General features: G+C 34.7%; 1 protein-coding gene across 1 annotated transcript; it reads right to left on the bottom strand.

Annotated features, from left to right (window-relative positions):
- Window positions 1-7,044: 7,044 nt before the first annotated feature.
- On the bottom strand, window positions 7,045-21,553 carry LOC128988152 (uncharacterized). The gene is made up of 5 exons (XM_054409382.1): window positions 21,451-21,553; window positions 10,751-10,956; window positions 9,566-9,874; window positions 8,255-8,530; window positions 7,045-7,320 (listed from the first exon to the last, which is right to left on the bottom strand). The coding sequence occupies exons 1-5, from the start codon at window positions 21,521-21,523 to the stop codon at window positions 7,165-7,167; spliced, it is 1,020 nt and encodes a 339-aa protein (XP_054265357.1). The 5' UTR covers window positions 21,524-21,553; the 3' UTR covers window positions 7,045-7,164.
- Between the last annotated feature and the right edge of the window lie 1,553 nt (window positions 21,554-23,106).

Genomic DNA, 23,106 nt, shown 5'->3' with positions numbered 1-23,106 from the left:
GACATCTGACGGTCAACAACAATGCAAAACCATTGACTCCTGCCGACTGTTAATAAATCGTAGGTAAATTTCTTTCGTATAGTATCAGTAATCCATGGTAATTTACTAAAAGTTACTTATTATAATATTTTCAATTGAAATCGGGACACCATCTTGATGCGTGTGTTAACCCAAATAAGAGTGAAGGATGAGTGTAGAATGGAGTGAGATGATCTGTGTAGCTTTGTTACTACTGACTAAGATCAAGATCAGCTGTTTCATTAGCCATGATCATTTTAAAGCCCATGAAGATTATTGTTTATGAACAAAATTATACACAAATTATTGTACAAAATTGACTTATAACACTAATAAAAATAGCATTGAAGCAACTTCAGCAATAAACTATACTCCTTACCCAGTACATATACAATTATTTTAATTTAAAAATACGAATGAAAACAATCAAACACTCATACTATAATTACGTACGTCCACCTGACGCTGGACGCAGGAATAGTAATTTCAACTCACAATGATGGATTTTCGTAAACGCAATGATTATGTCCCACACATAGCCGTAGGACGAAGCGCTACACAGCTTCATGGGGAGAATGGAGCGCAGCAAAATCATCTGTTCGTCTCCAAGCACTTTGGACCACCCATGATTTCCTTCTTCCCCGACTGTCTGGCGATTCAAAGATCTTTACAATTTCGAGCTCGAATTAAAAGAGAAAGTTCATAATTTGTTTTGCCGTTTTTGCGAACATCCTGTGATATAAATCGGCTGAGCTCAAATGGACAAAAACTCCCGAAATATTTGGGAAGCATTTTGATTGGACGCGATTGAAAAAGTAGGGCGACGATCTTTTTCCCACTTGCGAACTGCGGGCTAACTGGGAACTCCGCTTGGGATGTATACTTGGAACTTTGCCTGTACATTGTATATACTTCAACATTGCTTTTATACCTGGAACTTTGCTTCTACATTCAAGTTGTTGAGACAGCGACGCAAACTGAGGTGCGCATTTTCAGCTGGATATATGAATATGCAATGTCAAGATCAGCTGGTTCATTAGTCACGATAGTTAAAAGCCCACTGATCAAGGGTAGCCGCGCCCAGTTTCTTTTAATCAAAAAGCTATTCACTTTTGTCAGGATCAAACCGACCATTTGATAACCAGGCGAACAATATAGGTAACCACTCAGGGTTGTGTAGTGTAGGCCTACTTTGCCTTGGAACTTTGCTGATATACTCGTATTTGGAACATTACTTGTATTTGCTTTACATTGCTAAGATGGTAAGTGATGGTCGATTCCAATTAGAGAGTCCAGTCGAAGTTGATTACCACTTACCGTCTTTTTCTTTTATATGTATTTACCGTCTTGTGAGTAAACAGTATAAGTGTAAATATATTATCGCAAGTTTTATTTGACGTATTTATGTACTTTCAGGTAATTTAATAACACGTACGATTCTAATAAAGAAGTCATTACTCCACTTGAATACTCACAACCTTGCCTTACATATTGGTTGTCTACTCGTCGGAACGTATTTTGTACAGTACATTGCATATTATGCATTTAAAACTTAAATCACCTGACTATGCATTAGTAATGCTTAGCTTACACAGAGAATTGCGAGGCGTTGGCCGTCATTTGTACTTTACTTAGGGATAGAGTACATTTGTGCTAAAGTACATTTTAACTATGGAAATAGAGGATTGTGGGATTTTACATACATAAAGCCATGAGCCAATGATCTGATTCTCCTGATTGGTACCAACATAAGCAAATTTTACAGCGTCTCGATTTTCTAACAGAGTTGTCGTGCCAGTGCTACCTACTATACATCTAGGAGATTAGAGATAGGTAGATAGCGCACGAGAATTATAGTTAACCAGCGAGAAAAAATGTTTTGACTACAATATGGTTTTATCAAGAGAAGATTGTAGAATTTTTTCAAACAAATTTAGTTTAGGAGCCCGTAAATGTGCTAGGACTTGCATTATTTTGTTCCTTCTGTGCAGTCGTTATTCAATAAACTAAATCCATGGTTTACACCATAAGTTATTTATTATGTGGCAATGCCTCAACCTTTCTATAAACATACCTACTACTCTAAAAAACTCTCTATTGTGTTGACTTTTGTTAGATTATCCAATAAAGTAAAAGTTAAAAACCCCAGCATTAAGCATTGTTGTGGACCCAGAAAGAAAAGAAAAAACACTCATTTAATAAAATGTCTTAAATTGTAGTAGTTTAGGTCACCATAGTTAAATTCAGAATATAATAATACAATCTTAATATTAATAGGCAAGCATGTTTCTTTAAAACCATTTTTCTCAGCTCGTGTGCATCATAGGGGAAATCTACGCATATTTTTAGAAAGATACTTCCTTCAGATGTGCAGAATCCCTTTATAAATTAAAATAAGCTCAAAAATGAGCACACAAATTTAATAAAAAAAAAAAATTAACATGGGCCTAATGGGTAGTCATGCTAGTGACGAAATAACAATGAAATTTAAACAGAAAATTAAAACAAATGGAAGAAATGCCAAAAACGAATTTTATTTACAGTGTGAGGTGAAAATTGAGGAGTTAAGTAGGTCTACGTATCTTTCTATTGTCAGACAAATATCTGAATAAAAATACTGTAGGCCTAGTGCGAGCTGTAGCCTGTAGCAGTTAATCCAAACGCTACATAAATATTAGAATGAAAAATATTATCTTCCTGTATAAAATTATAATAGAATATTAAGAAAAGTAAAATGCTCAGGAACCCTAGTTAAAAACTGACTACAATGTCTCCCCTCGATGATGGAATCGGAAATAACAATCGAATAGTAGATACGAAAATAATCAAAAACTAAAAAATGTTTACCAGACCCAATTCAAATGCCGCAAAACCCGGACTGCGTTCTGTGTTTGTTCGTAGTAAACCTGAGTCAGTTATGCATATGTCGGAGAGTTGGTAGATCAGCTGTTGAGATCGGGCATTCCCCGCCGTGCGTCTGTGGCTTGGTGGGTAATTTTGGGTGTCCTGAGGCTGTCTACCCCAAACCCCGACCAAAACAGGTCCAGCTGGGGAATACCTAGGAGAATTTGGTTTGACATTCCTCAAAGTTTCAAATTAATTTATATTCCAATAACTATTGAAACAAATTATAGGCCTAAGCTCGTTCAATTTTATGTAGCAGATTTTGAACAGATGTACAGTATCTCACTACAATGAGATGACAGATGCTTTTTATAATATGCATATTAAAAACCAATTTTGAATGGTGGGAGTGAAGGATATTAAAGTTATACAATTTAGATAATTAAAGCTTATGTACCTTGTTGCTGTCTATGAATTATGGTGTAACAAAACCCAACGAACAAGGTCAGTAGTGTCCACGTAAACCATCAAAATGCTTCAGGCTTTTGTTAGAATTGAACTGGTGACCTTCAAATTGGAGTGTTATTGATGGCCACTCAACTGTCCAGTTGTATAAATACACTTGCATTATTGACATATGAAAGCAGGACTGTTAAAACTCTCATTTATATCTTAGTTTACACTTTTATTTATGTGACAGAGAGAGAGAGAGAGAGAGAGAGAGAGAGAGAGATCCTATTACTGTACTACAGTAAGTTGTACCACAGATTATAACATATCTAATGTTTACTTTACGTAATATTTACGTTTACTCTACAGTCTGTGGTTGTACTTTCAGTTTGAATTGTTAAACAAGTCCATGTGAAAAAATCTGAGATTGTCAACCCTGTCAGTGGCTCTGACTGGCTCAATAAAAATGGGCCTGTCGACTTACACAAGGCCACACTAAAAAAACTAGTTTTTTTAGTGTGGCCTTGGTCTTACATTTCATAACTGGCTATACATACATTTTTATGAGGCGTCTTATGTTCTTTAAAGACGATTTTCCGTTTTGAAATATATCCTGACTGCAATTAAAATTTAAGTTTAGTGTGAAGTTTATTGTGCGAGTTGTGAGGCTTATTTGAGTTTTTGCTTGTTTATTTATGCGTTTTGTTTGTTCCTGTTTCTCTGTTTGTAGTGCTCTAAGAGTGTATTAAAATCTTTACTTTCTTCCTGTGAATGTTTCACACATCTCTTCACAGAACATTCTGTATGAGCTTTATAAACATGCATTAGTTTTATATAATTTTCTTCACTTATTTTCATTGATCGGGTGCAATCTTTGCTAAGATATCATGATTATTTGCAAAGTAAAAGAAAACCACTTTAAAATACTTATAATTTCTTTAATATCAATGAACATAATATTATTAACATCCACAGTAAATATTAACAGGTACTTGAAATAAATACTTTGATTATATTCTACTGTACTTAATATTATTCTATTTAACCTATGTATAAAAACAATTTAAAAGCAAAATAATTTTCTATTAACTATATTTATTTAACTATATTTAGCGATGAAATAAAATAAAATTACAATATTCATAAAAGCAAAAGTAATGCAAACAATACAATACTTTTACAAACTAATGTCTAGATTTAAATTAGTACTATTTCTAAACTTCTGTTTAATAGCACCCATACATTTAATACGAAAGGAGCAATTTTATCAATTTCAACATTAATGTATTTGAGTTTTGATTTATAAATAATTCATAAAAACTATGTTGAACAACATGACACATAATTAAATTTGTATTACAAATTGATTGAAAACAGATTTTATTTAATTCTAATTTCTTAATCTATGTGTGATATGTATTAACTAACTGTAAAATTACATTATTTGTACTATTTATCTTTTTCGTGCGGAAACTAGTTAAATCACAATTACAGTTTTTAACCAATTAAGACTGTTAAGTATAAAAATTATTATCTTGGTTTGTTTCATAAATGACAAATTAATGATATCTTAGTTTTTTTTTGTCTGTAGTATATTATTCTTTAAGGACATAATTTTGATTTTGAATTACACTTTTTAACCTTAAATTTGTGTTGAGTTGTGGATTAAAAATTGTATTCTTCCATGATGTTTTACTCCATAACAATCTAAATCAAAACTAACTAACTAAATCAAAACAAAGTAAAAATGTTTCAATAAATGAATTGTTCTACATACGCCATTATATAGTAATGCCTACAAATATTCAAGATTAATATGACCTACTGAAAACATACTTTACTTTTTTGAAGTTTCCGATGAAAGTAATGGCACAGTGTGTTAATGGCCTGAGCAAAACTACTCAAATTAAACTAAGTAAATCATAATACAAATTATATACATTTTAATGTTTGGTAACTTAAAATTTACAATTATTTACAATACAATAGCTTAACATTACAACCCCTAAAGAGTAGGCTATGATTAAAATCCTTAGGCTATATTAAAGCTCTAGGGAAATCCATTATCAACATAGACAGACTACTAAACTATTTACATTTGTGACTTGAATAATTTTAAAATAAATATGGTTTACATTTTAAGATGTGAAATGAAATAATAATTACAATAGGATATGGATTAAACTCTCCTAAAGCTTGATTTAAAATATCATAAACTATCATTTAAAATAAATAAACCTAGTAAAAGTTGCAATGATAAGCAATAAGTCATAGGCATTTCTAATCAGTCTTGCGAATATAATTATAATATTTTAAGCTTATTATCTGTTTGAAAAGCTTTCTTATTTCGTACAGGCCATATAAATTTAAATGGGGTTAAAACTTTCCTAGACTATTTTCACTGGATATAATAAATTATTTTTTTTTAGAGAGGACCAAAAACCCCCTTAAATTATTAAAAATATTTGTACCTTAACTGGTTTAATTCTATAGAATAAAAGTTGTTTAAATTAGGATTTTTTTTTATCATCATGCATTAATAACAACATTTTCATGAGCAATAAACTGTGGTGTGTCCGCTTTAAATAAGGTACTGTAATAGAAACATATTCAACCTGAATCCTTGGCTGTAGTTTTTTTTTCAGATTTGAGAGGCTAAGAACTAAATGAAATAATTTTAACTGTTTCAATACTCATTAGACCTAACTGTTATTTGACTGTGGCATGCAACCAACATTAAAGCCTTCACGAAAAGGCACATTGCCAAACATCTAGCTTCTTTGCAGTCTTTTGGTAATTTACACTGCTCAACAATTACCTAGAAATAGAAATATTACTGCCAGGTTTACTGTCTAACTGGTCAACACTTTTTGATTAATATTTGTAAAGAAATATTTGATTATTTATTGCACAAACAATCAAGCACATTATGCGTGATCACATAATTTTTTCTGTTAAATATTTGAAACCACTACTTTAATTTTGAAATTGAATTTCTTACAGACTAAATTATTAGATACAAGCATTGACTGTTGGATACTGAAATAGACATTCCATCTATTTGAACCATATGTTACCAATTTGTTTTATGAAAGAACATAGGTATGTGAGCCAGTGACATAATTTTCTAGTGTCAAAATATGTTCATTTTCTACCATTTAATACCATATTATTTTATTAATATCACACTATTGGTTCCTGACTTAGTTGATGGGTCATAACAGTAGCTATAGCTCACAATAAGTCGTTTGACCACCAGTTTGACGGAAATCAGTAATTCATATCAGTATCTGTCAGTGGCTCACATCAACTGACAACTTTAACTTGGCGATGGAATGCCTAGTTGTGTCGATAGTCAAACATATGAGGTCCTTAAATTTTAAGGCCAGTCTAAAGCAATAATATTTTTTTTATCTTTAATCTATTTTTCTAACTTTAACACAGCCAAACGTTGAGCCACTTTGTAAACCTTATCATTGATTTTTTACTGAAGTAGACGTTTCCATATAAACAGCTGTAGCCAATTTTTCATTGAAAATGAACTATGCAGAGTGTGAATCAGTATAAAATTATATTTTTCCTTTTACTATTAGCATTATACTTTTCCATTAATGTGACACCAAAGATACTATAGTTTACAATAACAATTTCCCATCAGTAAAAAATTGGCGTATTCTACAGAAAAACTTGTAATTCACATAGTATGCATCGGTGGCTTGATGCAATGTTCATTTTTATTCTGGAAATGGCTACAAGTTTAAGATGTGAATAGAATATCTTGTTCTATCCATAGTATAAGATCTTACTATTATCTCAATGAATTTAAAAAACGTATCTAAGATATTTGTAGTCTCAGCTGCCTATGGCTGCGGCCAGGATAGTCTTGAGCCCAGAGCCCTCTACTGTGTCATCGTCCAAGTAATCCTTGGCCAATGCTTCCAATGTTTCCTCCACAGGTAGGAAGTCTTCTAGGTCAATTTGTCTGCTCCTTCTACGCCGATCCCCCACCTGATAAAAAATTGATGTTTAAAAACTCAAAATATAAACTAAAGTTATTTGGTTTTCATCAAAAACAGAGTGTTAGTGATGATTATTAAATACTTCATGACATTTTATTCTTTAATTTACTAGATGTTTTGTGTACTATACATGTATATATGTGTAGATGTCATTGACTCATCGTTTAACATAAAATCAATGGTGCGAAGTTTAACCCTTTTATCTCAATATTTTCTCAATATTCTCTTCTGGGTTTCTCAATATTAATGAGCACAGATATCCTGTCTCTTGGCCAGCGAGACAATATAATTTAGCCATTGATTGGTCAAGGATCAATTGGAATTTGAAAATTGTTTATGTTAAGACCATCTTAGGGGACAGAATTTTCATTTATTATCTGCCGAACATTATTTGATATAGAAGTTTTGGACCAGATTTTAATCATTGTGTGGTGGATAGATGAACAAAGGCTTACTTTTACTGTCAAAAATAGTTGAAAGTACTCAAATAATAAACACATGAGACATAGCATTTTTGGATCTATTAGCTCCTTCAGTTGTAGAATCTTTATCCTCTACAACAAAAGAAGGAGCTATTGTTCTGAAAATTATGTCTCATGCTTTAGTAAATTGGCCCGGTGGGTCTATGCCCAGGGTGCAAGAAGTTTTAGGTTTGTTGGAGCACAAAGAAGATAAAAATCCCACTGCTAGGAAGTGAGGAGAGGGAGAGGGGCGCCGATATCTCTCAGGTCCATAGCAAGTCATGTGCATACCAGGGGCCTGTTTCATGTGCTTACTTTACATTCAACTATTTACGTCATTAAGGTTCAACCAATCTAATGAAAATAAGAGGGAACAACCACTCATCTTGAGCAATTTGGAAAATAAATTGGAATTTGTGAATACCTTATTATAATAGGAAAATAAATAAAGTCTCAAGCTACCTCATTATCCTCCTGGACATCAATGCCTGACGCTCCGTAAGTCTTCACCTTGGAGTGTCCTTGGATGATGAGGTACATGGGGCCTCTGAGAGGCTCAGCAGGCTGTTTGTAGTGGGAGAAGAGTGGATCTGTTGTGAGTGCAGGGTGTGGAGTTGTGGTTGTAGTAGTGGAGGTTGGTGGGGTGGAAGCCATCTCATTCTGTAGTATAATCTGCAGTAGAGAGGAAGATAATGACTGCTGACCACTGGGCTGAATGTCTATCAGGGGAGACAACACCTGGGAGCAGAGGAAAAAATTGTTCAAGTATTAAGAAATGCTTTTACATGAAGATACGTGGAAGAGGATTGATTGGACCACTCCAAATGTCCATGTAAACTTGAAAATGAAGCCATCAAGGCCTTTAAAATCATGGTAGTTTAACAACCAGAGTCAAATCACTTGGTGATACACAAGGCTGCTTTCTATTTTAAATTACAACAAGTATGTAACTTCAGTAATAGCTTTGAATATTGATAGAAGTAAACACCCCATGTTAATGTTGTAGCCAGTTCCAGTATAAAGATGATTTATTTGAATTAAGTCACTGACAAAATACTCTGATGTCAAATACAGACCTTCCAAGACTAATAAACTAATAAGACAGCCTATTGAAAACGTAGCATTTTATGTCATATCCAACTATCCAAGTATTAAAAATTATTGAAGAAAATAAAATTTTGATTCCAAAAGCTGCACACTTTACGCGTGGTTCTGTTTGAACAGAAAAAAATATAGCTACAGCTGGTCTATCTAAAACTGTGGATCGGATCTACTTTAGTACCATATCCAGATATCAATGATAGTTGTCATGTTTCAGTATCATTTGACTAATATAATTTATTTTGTCAGAAGTAATTTTCAGTCATGATTCGAGTTTGGGATAAGCAAAACTTGTTAAATTCTTTCAGGCGCATTGAATTTAGGAAATATTCACATTGAATTTGGTCTTTGTGATCGTGGGGGGTGTCCACAATTTCATCCCGATGACGGGGAATCTCTACAGAGCGGGGGTCGCACGGGTCCCTAAATACAGCAAAGACTGTGCATACTGTTGGGCAATTCACATGTACACTAATTTCTTTCCATTGCATTTTTCAAACAAGACCTATGGTAAATTTAGTATTTCGTCAATTAATATCTGTAATCCATTCATTCAGTTAATACATTTTTTTACTTCACAATTACATTTTATTCATTCTAAAAGTTTCTAAGAGATTTGTAAACTTTAATTGAGATAGTATGTTTTATTTTCAGTCATTTACTGTACAATACCTTGTGGATGTTGGTGGTGGAAGCAGTCGCTTCGGAGGTGGCGTAAGTGGTTCCCTCAGTCTCTGGTGGTGGGGCCGTGGTGCCACTATCTGGGGGGGTCGTGGAGGATACCGGTACCGTGGGTCGTTGTACCGGGGGCGGTGGCACCAGCACAGTATAGGGAAGTCGCATGGGGGACGTCTTGTACATGTAACCCCCCTGTAGAGGTATGTACTGAGGACGTAATCTACCCGTGTGCTTCCTCTCAATCAGCTGCATCAGTGGGTTGAAAATATCCCTCCGAGAATCCGCTTGGGGCTGTTTCTTCATCTGGAAATTTTTTGTCGGTAAGTACAGTAGTCATCTAGTCATCAATTGTTGGCAAATTGTAGTTCTATTCAAAGATTTACAGGCCACAAGATTTAGGTAATTTTACTTAATGATTCTCTGATTCTCACTCAAAATTCTCACTTCAAGGCTTTTCAAATCAACACAATCGCTGTTGTATTGTAAAATTATTGAATTTAAAATGCATAGTCGGATGAAAGAAATAGGTAATAACATGATATCTGTTTAGAGATGATTTTCCCTATTAAAACTAAAACTGACAGAATGTGTATTCATCGTGTAATTTAGCTTTTCTGGATTATATTGAGTTTAAATTGAATACTCGATTCCCGTACTCAGGATGGGCCAACAGCTAGTATTATATGATAAAATAATATTAGTGATTAGAGCAGTAGAACCTTGATAAGGTCTCTCATGGGGATTATCAAATTTATCAAATCAGACATTTAATGAAGGTGGACTTTCTTATAGAGGTTTGCAATAACATGTGATTAGGGGTATTGGTATAATACTAAATCAGGAGTATTTGGAAATTACACTATTGTTATCATGGGTGACTTGTTATCAAGGTCAGTGCGGTTCCAAGGGGTAGTGCTATGAATTGGACGCTACAAATAAAAACTTTAACATACATTTAGTTATAAAAGCGTAACGGAGGTTTTTGGAGGCAGTTCTGGACTTTTAAAATGACTTTAAAAGTCATTAAACAGCTTTTAAAATAGGAAATATTTAACCACCCCTTTCTAATCACACCTTGACCCTCTCTTGATAGTACCCCTTGACCTTGTCCTAGAACCAACACTGATCGAGGTTCCAATGCAGTAGTATGACAATGTGTTAGTATAGGCTATACCTCACCTTGCCCATCTCAGGTTTGCCACTAGAGGCCCCCAGCAGTAGTATCTGAGGATCCGGAGTCCTAGCCTCAGGTTCCAGCCAGTAGTTGACTCTATCCAACACAGGAGGTACGTAGTCGTAGGTCGGGTCGTTCTTGAGCGGGTCTCCTCGGCCCAGTGGTGTCCACTCGTCATAGTCCATCCTCGGGAACACTGCCCGGCTCCCCCCTGAGAAACATCCACACTGTTAACTGTTAGGTTTCTGCATTACAGATTACACATTGTATGGCCATCATTTCAGATTAAAGTATTAAAAGTCCTAAGTAGGCCTATGGTTTTGAATTTTAAAAATACTATCTATGCCAGTAGCAATTCCATCTTCAATTAAGAGACCACAAACGCAAAGAGCAGCACTTTAATTGGTTGAATACGGCCATAAAGTGGAACCTCAATAACAAGTCACCCTTGATAAGAAATGTAATTTTAAAATACCATACCCTTGATTTAATATTACCCATCACATTTTACTGCAAACCTTGATAAGAAGTCACCATTTTTTATTTAAAATTTTTCCCATGTAAAACTTGTTATCGAGGCTCTATTGTGAACAATAAATTGTTTACTACCACCTTGTAATGAAAAGTAGAATTTGATAAATAGTGTCTCTCATTTTGATTATTATCAGGTAAGACTTGTTGTCAAGGTTAACTTCTTGCGATGTTTGAATAACATGTGATTGGGGAATATAAATGAAAGGTATCTGTATCTTGTACTGTACCTACTAAGAGTGACTTGTTATCGAGGGTATCATTAATGGGGTAATCCATCTTATCATTCTACTTCGTTTGTTGTTGCAGGACGCAAATTAGATTGTTTGATGTTTTGCTTCTTTGTTTTACCATTTAAAGATGACTTCACAATAGGCTTTCTTGGTATTACATTGGTCCAAGAGATTATAATGAATGTTTTAAAACAATAGTTCCGTCTGTTTTTAAACCGCACATAAGTGCATTCAGTGGCTATTGTCGGGTCAGTGTGCCGCTGCCGCTAGTGATGGCTTTCTACAAACGTGATCTGCCTTCATAGTCACACACGGAGAAACTGATGAATGACACGTATAGTGTCCTTGACTGAGCTTTCATTCATGTTCTGGAGTAGACTGCGTCGTCTGCACTGCAACTGTCACCTCCTACGAACGTCTGAGTTGGATTGTCAACATTTTGGTTCAACAATGAGCGTCATTTGTTTGAACCATTTTACGACCTTAGGGGTTGGGTGTATTTTTTTAGGTTTCATGTATAACCTTAAAAAAAAATAAAATTAGAGCCAGGTATTGCCTTGGACACACGCGAGATGGTTAAGCAGATGGCAATACTCGTAAAATGTTTTTTTAAACACGAAATCAGTTTTAACAAAGATTTATAAAAACATCAAGTCCCAAAATCATTATAATTTAATTTAATAAATAGAGAAATGCTAAATTTCAATCAATGTTTTCAGTACCTGGAGGAGGAATGGAAACTTAAGGTTGGTTTGAATAGTGTTTATTTTCAAAAGAAGTATCCATAGACAAACTTATTGGAGGGAATGTATGACTTAGAAACCAAATCAACCCGTTAATTGTATCCATCTTAACTTTAGTATCTTGTCTATCTTGTCCTCATCACTCCTACTGTATTTTGAATTGTTTCACACGCTGTCAACATGCACAATTTTGACTTTTTTGTCAAAGATCATTATTAAATTAGTTATAGCCAAAAAAGTTAACAAAAAGTAATACAGTATGGTCTTTTAGTGAAAAAAAATGTATCATTGGGCTAAAAGCATTCTTTGTCCAATCCTGGATACGGAGGGTGTAGTTAAAGTTCGTACATCTGCCGGCAAACGCTCAGTTCAGGAGTTCAAGAACATCTAGGCGGAAGACGTAGCAGTGCAAGAATCAATGGTCGTATAATCAATGACCATTGACCAATGCATAAGTGTAAACTTGACATTCTAACGCCTCCAGGAGTTGAACGAGTCCACAGCCGAGAGTCGGGAAACACGTAACAAAGATAGACCGGTTTGGGTTTACCGTGCGTGTGTGTCCCGTTTTGTCAGCGAAAGCCTGTAGAGTAGAAAGCGATGCGCGGCGGCAACGTTGACAACAGAGGAGTGGTCAGTGGGGTCATGACCTTCCATAGTAGCGGCAGCAGCGCACAGAACTGCATAGAGTAAAACACTGAAGAGGAGCAGTAGAACTACTGAAGGAAAATACTGTTCTGTAGTGACTAGTCAGTTTTAGACAGATCAGTGTCACGCCTAGGTTGACAGAAGAGGAATGGTCAGTGGGGTCACGACCTTCCATAGAGTAGCGGCGGTAGCGCACAGAACTGCATAGAGTAACACTGAGGAGGAGCAGTAGAACTACTGGAGGAAAATACTGTTCTGTAGTCAGTGCTATAGCATTATACAGATCAATGCCACACCTAAGTTGACAGCAGAGAAGTGGTCAGTGGGGTCATGACCTTCCATAGAGTAGCGGCAGCAGCGCACAGAACTGCATAGAGTAACACTAAGGAGGAGCAGTAGAACTACTGGAGGAAGATACAGTTCTGTAGTCAGTGCTATAGAATTATACAAATCAATGTCACACCTATGTTGACAGCAGAGGAGTGGTCAGTTGGGTCATTACCTTCCATGGAGTAGCGTTGAATTGAGTTGTTTAGTTAGTAGCTGAAATCAACGAAAATCGTATAATAAGCATTGCGACCAATAGTTTGTTGAATCATTACTTTTTTTGTCCTGATACACTCATAAAAATATACATAAAAATAAAAATATCATAAAAATATACATATTTACATAAAAATATACATATTTACTTGTGAAGTGAATGTATGGTTTTTAATATAATGGCTAGAAAGAACATCACTAAATTGGTAAAGATATTTCTTAAATCAAGAGAAATTTTCAAGGTTTATTTATTTAGGTATCGTGCATGCAAATTTTCAACGGACTGGTACTTTTACTTTCTTTGTAGCTCTTCAAATGCGTTTATTTGGTAAGGTGTTGTTAAGATATCACTAAGGGCACTGACTAATATTAGGGTGTAAGGCTGGTGGGTAATATCCTGTATCAATTTTATATCAACCCAAATATGAAAATACCAATTTACTAGTAGGCCTATGTTAGTTAATAAACTGAATAGTACAACAATCACGCACTTAAATATCGCTAAAACCATTTAAAATTGTTAACTCTACTTTTAATTTCGGTTATAACCACTTTTTACAGGTTCTATCGGGTTTACATACAAGTTTACTCAACATTGTAACATTTATTTGGCAATCGATTATCGCAAACCACGAGACAAAGAAGACATCTCAATCGTGATATCGTCTGTGAGCGAGAACCGGATTGGGAACAAAAACAGCCGTGAAAACCAGCCTGACTGACATCTACACCGCACTTCACACAACGTCGGCGCCTGCGCAGACTGATTGAATCTAATAACAATCCATCGAGACTTTGACAATAGGGTATAGTACACTGGTACACTGACACACCCGTCAAAGCAAATCTCCACCCTCAGTGAATGTCCCACTTTACCATGTTAAACATTAAAATTAAATTAGGTAACATTACGAAATAGAAAAGTGAAGGACTGTTAAATTTAAGCTTAGATTTTATTTTTAGCTTAGGTTTGTACAAAAAGCTGAAATAATTTTATGGAGAAAATCAAATGTTGTGTCTCAAAGTTTAGGTTAATACAACGTGGTACAAAGTGTTCAGACTTTCTCGCTTTTTCCCCATTGTAATATTTACGCCAATCCAAATTTAAATAGTAAATATTTCATATCAACCAAGTCAGTAAATGTTTGTAGCAAACGTTTTCTTAAATTGCAACTAAAATATTAACAGTATTTACATTATCCAGCTGATCATAATGTAAACAAATATGTTCTTCATAAGGATAACATGGCAACTTTATAAGCCACTGGGGCAGAGCCCAGGGGACTTTAAAAAAAGAATTAAGGCCAGTTTGCAAATCTACACACTTAGACGAACATTTTGATACGTGGGGTTAAATCTTAAAACAAAAAAACTCCATGTAGCGTATTAATAATATAGATTAAACAATTTTGTCAGCTAATTTGAACCAAGTATCAACAAAAAGCTGTGATACACAATGATAACTGTCAAAGTAGGGTTGTTTTAAGTTAAGTTTATGTTTTTAATTTATAATCAATTTGTTGATATTGTGTGAATATTTGATGATTTACTTTTTTATTGTTTAAGACTGGGACGGGTGGCGTCGTCCTGTAATCCAGCTACTGGGAGGTCACGAATTGTGGATATTTATAGGGATGCACTGTGGATGCGATGCTCCCTGGTGTGGATTAACGTCCGCATTAGTGAGTACTACGGTTATCCGCAGTATTATCCTGATAATTAGACCAATTCGTAAATTACAAGGAAAAATGTGGTTCGGATTCCACTATAAACTGTAGGTCCCTTAGTTGCCATTAGCTGTATGGGCTATTAATTAACAGCTGTGTCTAAGGAACATGTCGGCCTTAGTCACTAACAAGACTACAAGATCGCGCCACTCATCCTACACTCATCCTTCACTCATATTTGGGTTAAAATACGCACATAGTGGCGTCCCCATCTTAAATAATTGAATTGAATTGAATTGAATTGGTATAATGTTCTTTTATGGATACGGTAGAAATGTGTTATACTGTACAACGATGTAAAGAACTACATATCATGGGATCGTTTCACAAAGTTCAAGTTTCACAAAGTCTAAAAGTAAAATTTATTCCATTAGGTTTTTGTTATTTTTACGTATGACCGCATATTAAAGTTTGTAAAAATCTTCGTCTAAAGGTATATATACATTAATATGCAAGCATGTTTCTTTAAAACCTTTTTACTCAGCTCGTGTGCATAGCAGGGAAAATCTACGCAAACTGTTAGAAAGATATTTGCCTGTAGATGTGCAAAATACCTTTATAAATTGAAAAAAGCTAAAAAAATTAGCAACAAAATTAACTGAAAATTTAAAAAATGAACATGGTCCTTATGGGTTGCTAAGTTGGTGACAAAATAACAACAAAATATAAACATAATAACTAAATAAATTCGAATCACATGTTTTATTTACAGCTTGGGGTGAAAATTGAGAAGTCTGTTACTCCGTTCAAACAGCCGTGGCACCTGAGGGATTGGAGGCCCCAAGGGTTTCCATGGGGTGTCCTAATCCGTCAGGTGCCACGGCTGTTTGAACGGAGTTATAGTTGGAATGTTTTTAGCTGTCCTGCAGCTGGTCATACTTTATATAGTGTGCAAACTTGCGTATACACAAAACTCTTGCATAACCTTTTAGTATAATGTCTAGGGAGTTTAAAAAACCTGGGTTTTTACTTCCTAGCCCCGGCTATGACGTCATCAATATGGTGGCAATGGATTTATTTTAAGTATATATTTCGAAAACTATTTGTCGCATCAGAATGAAATTTTTTGTTTGTTTGAAAGATAAGTTTACGTGCTATATTTCTTAAATTTACACATTTGTTGTAAGTATAGTATTTTTTTAAATTCATTATTTTGAAAAAAAACCCGTATTTTTAAATATGTTTGTGTTGTTTTTGTTTGTAAAAAACAAACAAACAGGTAGGCCTACAATAAATCAGAAACTACCTCTACAAGGAGCTATAGAACGTTTACAGAGCTTTACAAAATTACCATATTTGATATGCTTTGCTCAAAATATTACGTTAAGAAACTAGATAAATCTCACAAAAACACTTAATTTTTTCGCAAAAACATATTAGTCCGACATCTTGGGCTGTGTATAGAAAGTTTTACCATTTAATGTCGATGTAGGTGTCCAAAGAAGTGTTTTCAACTCGGGTGCAACGTTTGCAAACAATGCATTTTCCGGTTATGACGTCATCAAAATGGCTACATGTTACGATTTCACCACCTATTTTACTTAAAATATGACCATAACCCCCCTTTTATGGAAATAAAAGCACAATAGATCAATTTAATTGATCTCAAAGGATGTTCCCACTATATAATACCCCTGCCGCAGCAAACCTGCAGACTAAGCGAATTTCCTTTTGCCTAATTGGATTTACACTAAATACATTTATTAATTATTCCTTATTTAAAAGCATTAGTTTGTCGAGTACTTATAGGTTTGCTGCAAAAAGGGGGGTAGCGGATTTTTATCCCCCTGGAATTTTACCCCCTGGGCAAACGTGACGTCACAAACCAGGGGGTAAAATTCCGGCCGCGAACTTTTGAGTTTCGCGACATCAGCTCGATGGATTGAACGCGGAATTGAACATATATTTTCACGGTTGTGAATTTAATCAGAACACATCAAATTATAAAAACCTAGAGTGTACGGCCCGGATTTTTACCCACCGGAATTTTACCCCCGGAATTTTACCCCCCGGAATTTTGCCCCCGGAATTTTACCCCCCGGATTTTTACCCCCGGAATTTTACCCCCTGGCTAGATATAAAAATTAGTGAGAATGATTAATTATCTTCATTCTGTTTTAATTTAATAGTAAACATTTTATTATTAAGTAGCCTATCTTAATTTATTTGTGACATTAACTAATACAACATGTTTTTAATTTTAATTTTGAGATTCAAGTATGGTTTGTGCCTGAAGAAACAAGAAGGTTGTTGTACAACTGAATCTAAATACATTGTTTTTCATACTTATTAACATGGCCTATTACTTATTTCCATACTTATTAACCAACAGTTTGCCCCAAAGGCAAATCCCGAACATCAAAATTAAACAGCGAATTCGTTTGACTTAGTTGAGATTACAAAATAAATAAATAAAGATACGCCACTAAATAATGAAATGTTTACAATTAATTAAAAACAGAAATAAGAAAACCAATCATTCAATTTCTAAAATCGGCCAGGGGGTAAAATTCCGGGGGGTAAAATTCCGGGGGTAAAATTCCGGGGGGTAAAATTCCGGGGGGTAAAAGTCCGGGGGGTAAAAATCCGGCCCGTACATACCAGTTGTCTAAACACTAGTTATATGGACAGGGGGTAAAATTCCGGTTTCTATCGCTAATTGAATTAATCACGCTCTGACTATTTTCATTAGACTTCGAAATCCACGGGGGTAAAATTCCGGCCGCGAACAAACTTTTGGCCACTCAGATTACTACGTCATAGTGACGTCAGCTTTGCCCAGAGGGTAAAATTCCAGGGGGGTAAAATTCCGGTGACCCCAAAAAGGAGGGTAAAAAGGTGTTTTTGTAAAATGTTTATAGTTTAGTATTTGAAATAAATTAATTTTAGGAGGTAAACACCCAGGTTTTTTAAACTCCCTAGACATAATACTTAAAAGGTTATGCAAGAGTTTTGAGTATACGTAAGTTTGCACACTAAAGTATAGCCAGCTGCTGGACTAATAGGAGTGGTGGAATATCTTTGAAGCTAAACATTTTTGTCTGTAGTGTGATCATGTGTTCATACGTGTCAAATTTAGAGGTTAAATCAAAACAAACAAACTGGTATATATTATTGGGATTGACATTGACAATTAATAGTTAAATTCTTTAAACTTACTCTAGCCCACCTTTATAAAAGTACTTGGCCATTTAGAGAATATTTACTGTGAAATAGAAACGTGATTACTAATTCCAAATCCACTAATAAATAAGTTGTTCTTTAATTATTTTCTCCAAATTATAAATGATGGTTGCTTTGTAAATAATTAATTATAAGTATGAGCAAATATTAAAATATTGAATCTTCTTGCAAAATTAATACTTTAATACTTTTCAACCAATGTATTAATAGAATAATGTAGTTGCTGTGACTTGGATGCACATAAAAAACTGTTGCGACAAACATTAATTATGATTTACGTTTCGTTTGGAAATCATATAAAAATATGTAGGTACCCGCCTTTTGGGTTTCAAGTTAGTGACCAGAACTAAATATTTTCGAGATGACGAGATAAACTTTTATAGATTAACGTTTTTACCCATTTAAATGATAACTAACAGCTAATTGTATTGCTGATAATTCGTTAATGCAATCAGTTAAGTTCACCACGTACAATCAGGATAACGGTAAACGATAGGCCAAGGAAGCAATAGACGAGTTTGGTTTATAAAATGCAGTAGTTTAAAAACTGAATGATTTCTCTATATTAATAGACAATCATGTTTCTTAAAAACCTTTTTTCTCAGCTGTGTACATCGCAGGGAAAATCCACGCATATTGTTAGAAAGATATTTTCCTGTAGATGTGCAGAATAACTTTATAAATTAAAATAGGCTCAGAAATTAGCACAAAAATGAATTTAAAATTTAAAAATATTAACATAAGTCTTATGGGTTACCAGCTGGTGACGAAATAACAACAAAACATAAACAGAAAATAAAAACAAATTGAAGAAATTCCAATCACATGTTTTATTTACATTGTGAGGTGAAAATAGAGAAGTCTGTACATTACACATTTTGGTCGAGTTTTCAACCACTGAACGACCTCTAGTATACTTTTAATAGATAGCTTATTTTTAGCGAATTTCCCTATGGGGAAGTAGCTATACCGTAGCTGGCATGGTAAGACTTAGACTCGAGACCAATTTACGTTTTCATTTTGATGACCGCAGAGGCCAAAAACACTATTAGTTCAAAATGTTATATATGTATATCATGAATATGTGTGTATGTCCGTGAACACGTTTACTTAAGTAATTTTTGTCTGATTTTGATTAAATTTGGCTTGAAGGTGTAAAACAAGGAAATGCCCGATTTTCATTTCAATTCGAATACATTATTGTGTAAAGCAAGTGTAGTTGCACGATTAAAGGTTAACGATAAAATTAAAATCTGTACACTTTGAATCCTATGTTATTCTTATGGAAAACGCTTGTAGTTTTCTTGTTCAAGAATGGAATTGGAATAAATTTGGCAAATTTATTTATTTTAACCTATACAATTAACATTTAATTAAAAACGCTTTCCCCTTCCCCGTAGCAGCAAACCTAAGCACTCCTTAAATCTAACGTTATTTAAATGGGGAATAAATATGTCTTGTTTATGGAAGTACTAGCAGTTGCCCGGGGCACGTTGCTGCACTAAGAACTATTATTTTGAATGGTAATTTGTTCTTTGAAACAATAAATAATAAAAATGTATACCAAAAACAAAAATTTAATATTTATTTTTACTTAATTACCAGTGGATTAACAATGTTTTATCATTAGCTGTATACACCTACCACCACGTGAGCACGCAACATACAGCTGTCCGTGTGAAAAGCATGCATTTTCTAAATTTAAACCGGCGATAGGGATTGCTCTTGTGGCTTACAATGGTGATTGCGAAAGCAAGACGAAAAGTAAATTGTAGTAGGTTAAATTTAAAGGGTAATTTGGATGAAATCATCGTTATTCTTGGGATTAAGACTATTTCTCCATTAAACTTACCAGTGATGTTCGTTGCTTCGATCAAGTTTGGTGTCATTTTTTAAAACGTTTTTATTAGCTCGCTTTCTTGTACGGTACAAATTTTGCAATCAATTTTATACTAAGTTCCCGATGAGCTAGAGACTTCAAACTTGAAACATAGCTCACAAATGGATGACAATGCAATATTATATCATTTAATTTTTATATAATTTGGGCTAAGTCCCATTGGGTTGTTTTTATTTTAACTCGCTTTCTTGCAAACTGTGATACTTCCCGATGAGCTAGAGACTTGAAACTTGAAACATAGCTCACAAATGGATGACAATGCAATATTCTATCATTTAATTTTCATATTTCCCTTGGGCTACGCCCCATGGGCTTCGAAATTTTCCATGTTTACATTTTGAAAGAATGTGAATGTTAAGTCAGCTGTAAATACTTAAATTTGACAGTTTGAAGAGTAGAGGTTAAGAGGTACAGGTTATGCTCCCAAGAGATTCTTTATACAAACAAACATTTCAAAATAAAGATAAATATTTATTTAGCAGATATAAAGGTTACCTCTTTGGTTTTACTCGCATGTAGAAATAAACTGTGGCCGTTTATCAACGTGTATAGAATCGCGAGATAATAAGTTCGATTCAGTACTTTTTATCGATGGATAAAAATAAGAATAAACCCTTTCATTGAATATCTCTGAGAACTCCAGAAGTAATAGTATTAAAATCTAATCATCTTTATTTATGCACGGACTAATATGTATGGTAGCACCAGCAGCACCACAAATCCGATTGGCAATAAAAATAAATAAACCTTAAACATACAAATTACAACAAAAATTCCTGCCTCAAGTTTCTCAGCGAATAAAAAAACTTTATAAAGGATTCACTATTCTGAACACTGAATTCAGTATAAAGACTTCATTAAATAGCTTATTAACACTTGAAATATTATATACTGTCTTTCGGCCCCTTTATAAACAAGTGTAGGAAGAACTAAATTAAAAAAAGGAAATAATGGAAACATAGAATTGCGTTAAAAACCAATATTATCCCTTTATAAGCAGCTTAGAATGCAGTATATTTTGCAATCAAAATGTTTAGAACATTGTTGTAACTAAAAATTCTAAACAAAAACTTTGAAAACAACGGTTTTTTTGGTGGATAGTGTAAAATTTTAGTCAACCAAAATATGTATACCCAGTACATAATCAATTTTATAAAACTACTTTTACAGAAAAAAATATGACGCATTGTTAATTACCTGCAATTGCTGTGGCAGTGGCCAAAGAGAGGAAGAAGAACCAACGTTTACACATGTGCCTTATTGATATCATCGTCCGAAGCGAAGCGCGAGAATCACATGGTCAACGACAAACGCGGACTGACTGACGCGCACCGAACCGGCTACTTTCCAAAACGCGCACCCCCCTAGCCCCCCGGCATGGCGGGGGTAGGGGGGCGTTTTGTGAATGAAATCTGTATAATAATCTGGGAGTGGGGCGGGGCTTGCTGCCTCTCGTAGTAGAAATCGAAATCTACGTTCGGATTTCATCTGGAGATTATCGGCACGAGGGTCAGTTTGGGCTTGTGACCTTAATATTGACCGGCTTTGATACCCGCGAGTTGCGCCTCGCATAATTATGGCCATCGATACGTTGTCGGGCGCTCTGGTTTACCACTGCGAAACTGTGTGTGGTGGATTCACACCGTATTGTCTGTGGTAGTAGGCTATTTCATAGATCTCTTCCCTCTTCCTGGTCGACTGTCGGTTCATTTTAACTATATCAGACCTGGGGCCGATTTACGTAGGCCTACCAAAAACAAATTTTCTTTCCACGTAGCTATGAAACTCAGTACTCGTTAAATGTAATGTTTTCGAGGAAATAAATCTAACAAGAAGGGATTATTTTAGTAAAAATACAATAAGACAGATGGAAATTAGCACTCTGGTCTGCAATCTGCAGGCTTTCTATGGCGAGGGTATTATTTCTGTACAGTGGTATTTTCAATAAAGGGAATCGCATTTTTGTAGACATGACGGTGATTGAACCTGTCCTTTGTTTAAACATGTTCAAATCGCTCCTGAAATCATCACCCAAACTCCACATCAGCAACTCAGCATTGTAGAAGGCGTAGACGAGTGGTGGCTGGTGATCCAGGTGCTGACAATAGTGCCAAACTATAAATTTTTTAGTAATCAATAGAACCTGGTTGTTTAAAAGGACCATAATTCTGTGTATGGACAGGACACATTCTTATGAAAGATATTGATATGTGAATAATCAAACTCGCTGTCAAACAAGTTAATAATAATCCAACTTTCTTATACAAAATTAATTTGTAACAAAACAACATTGGGCTATCCATAAGGCCCGGGCCTGTGGACAGTCTCCTGGGTGACCGGTCTAGAGACAAGTTCCATCATACAAACTAGATCATAAACAAAATTCGTTGACACGATAAAAATCCTGGAATAACTAATACAACTGAACTATAACTTAAGTTTTTTTGATGTTTGTAGTGAATTTCCCATAGCTAATACCTAAGCTATTTTAAACATCACTCTGATAGCTAAAGAAGATGTTGTCAATTGACACCAGTTTGTACTATACTGTAATTGGTATTGGGTTGCATGGCGCAGGGTACCACACAGGTCATATAGATTGTTTTGTACTAGCATTTCGAGTTAGTTTATTGACGGAAACATTTCACACTACTTTTAAATGAATGCCTCCTTCAATGTAAGTTGTATACATCAATAATATGGTTTTTTTAAATTACCTATGTGTCATGATAAGGATTTTTGACAAGCTAATAGAGAAAGTATGTTTTAGATTGCTTACACCGTTTCTTTTTCATTTTCAGGGAATCGGTTTCCTTATTTAATATCAGATATGGTACAGCTTACCGAGAAACA

This window comes from Macrosteles quadrilineatus, unplaced genomic scaffold, assembly GCF_028750875.1.
Source record: "Macrosteles quadrilineatus isolate MER2022 unplaced genomic scaffold, UCM_ALF_1.0 Scaffold_2__2_contigs__length_208266976, whole genome shotgun sequence".
Taxonomy (NCBI): domain Eukaryota; kingdom Metazoa; phylum Arthropoda; class Insecta; order Hemiptera; family Cicadellidae; genus Macrosteles; species Macrosteles quadrilineatus.
Note: the sequence above shows the minus strand (reverse complement) of the source record. Positions and strands in the feature narration are given on the sequence as shown.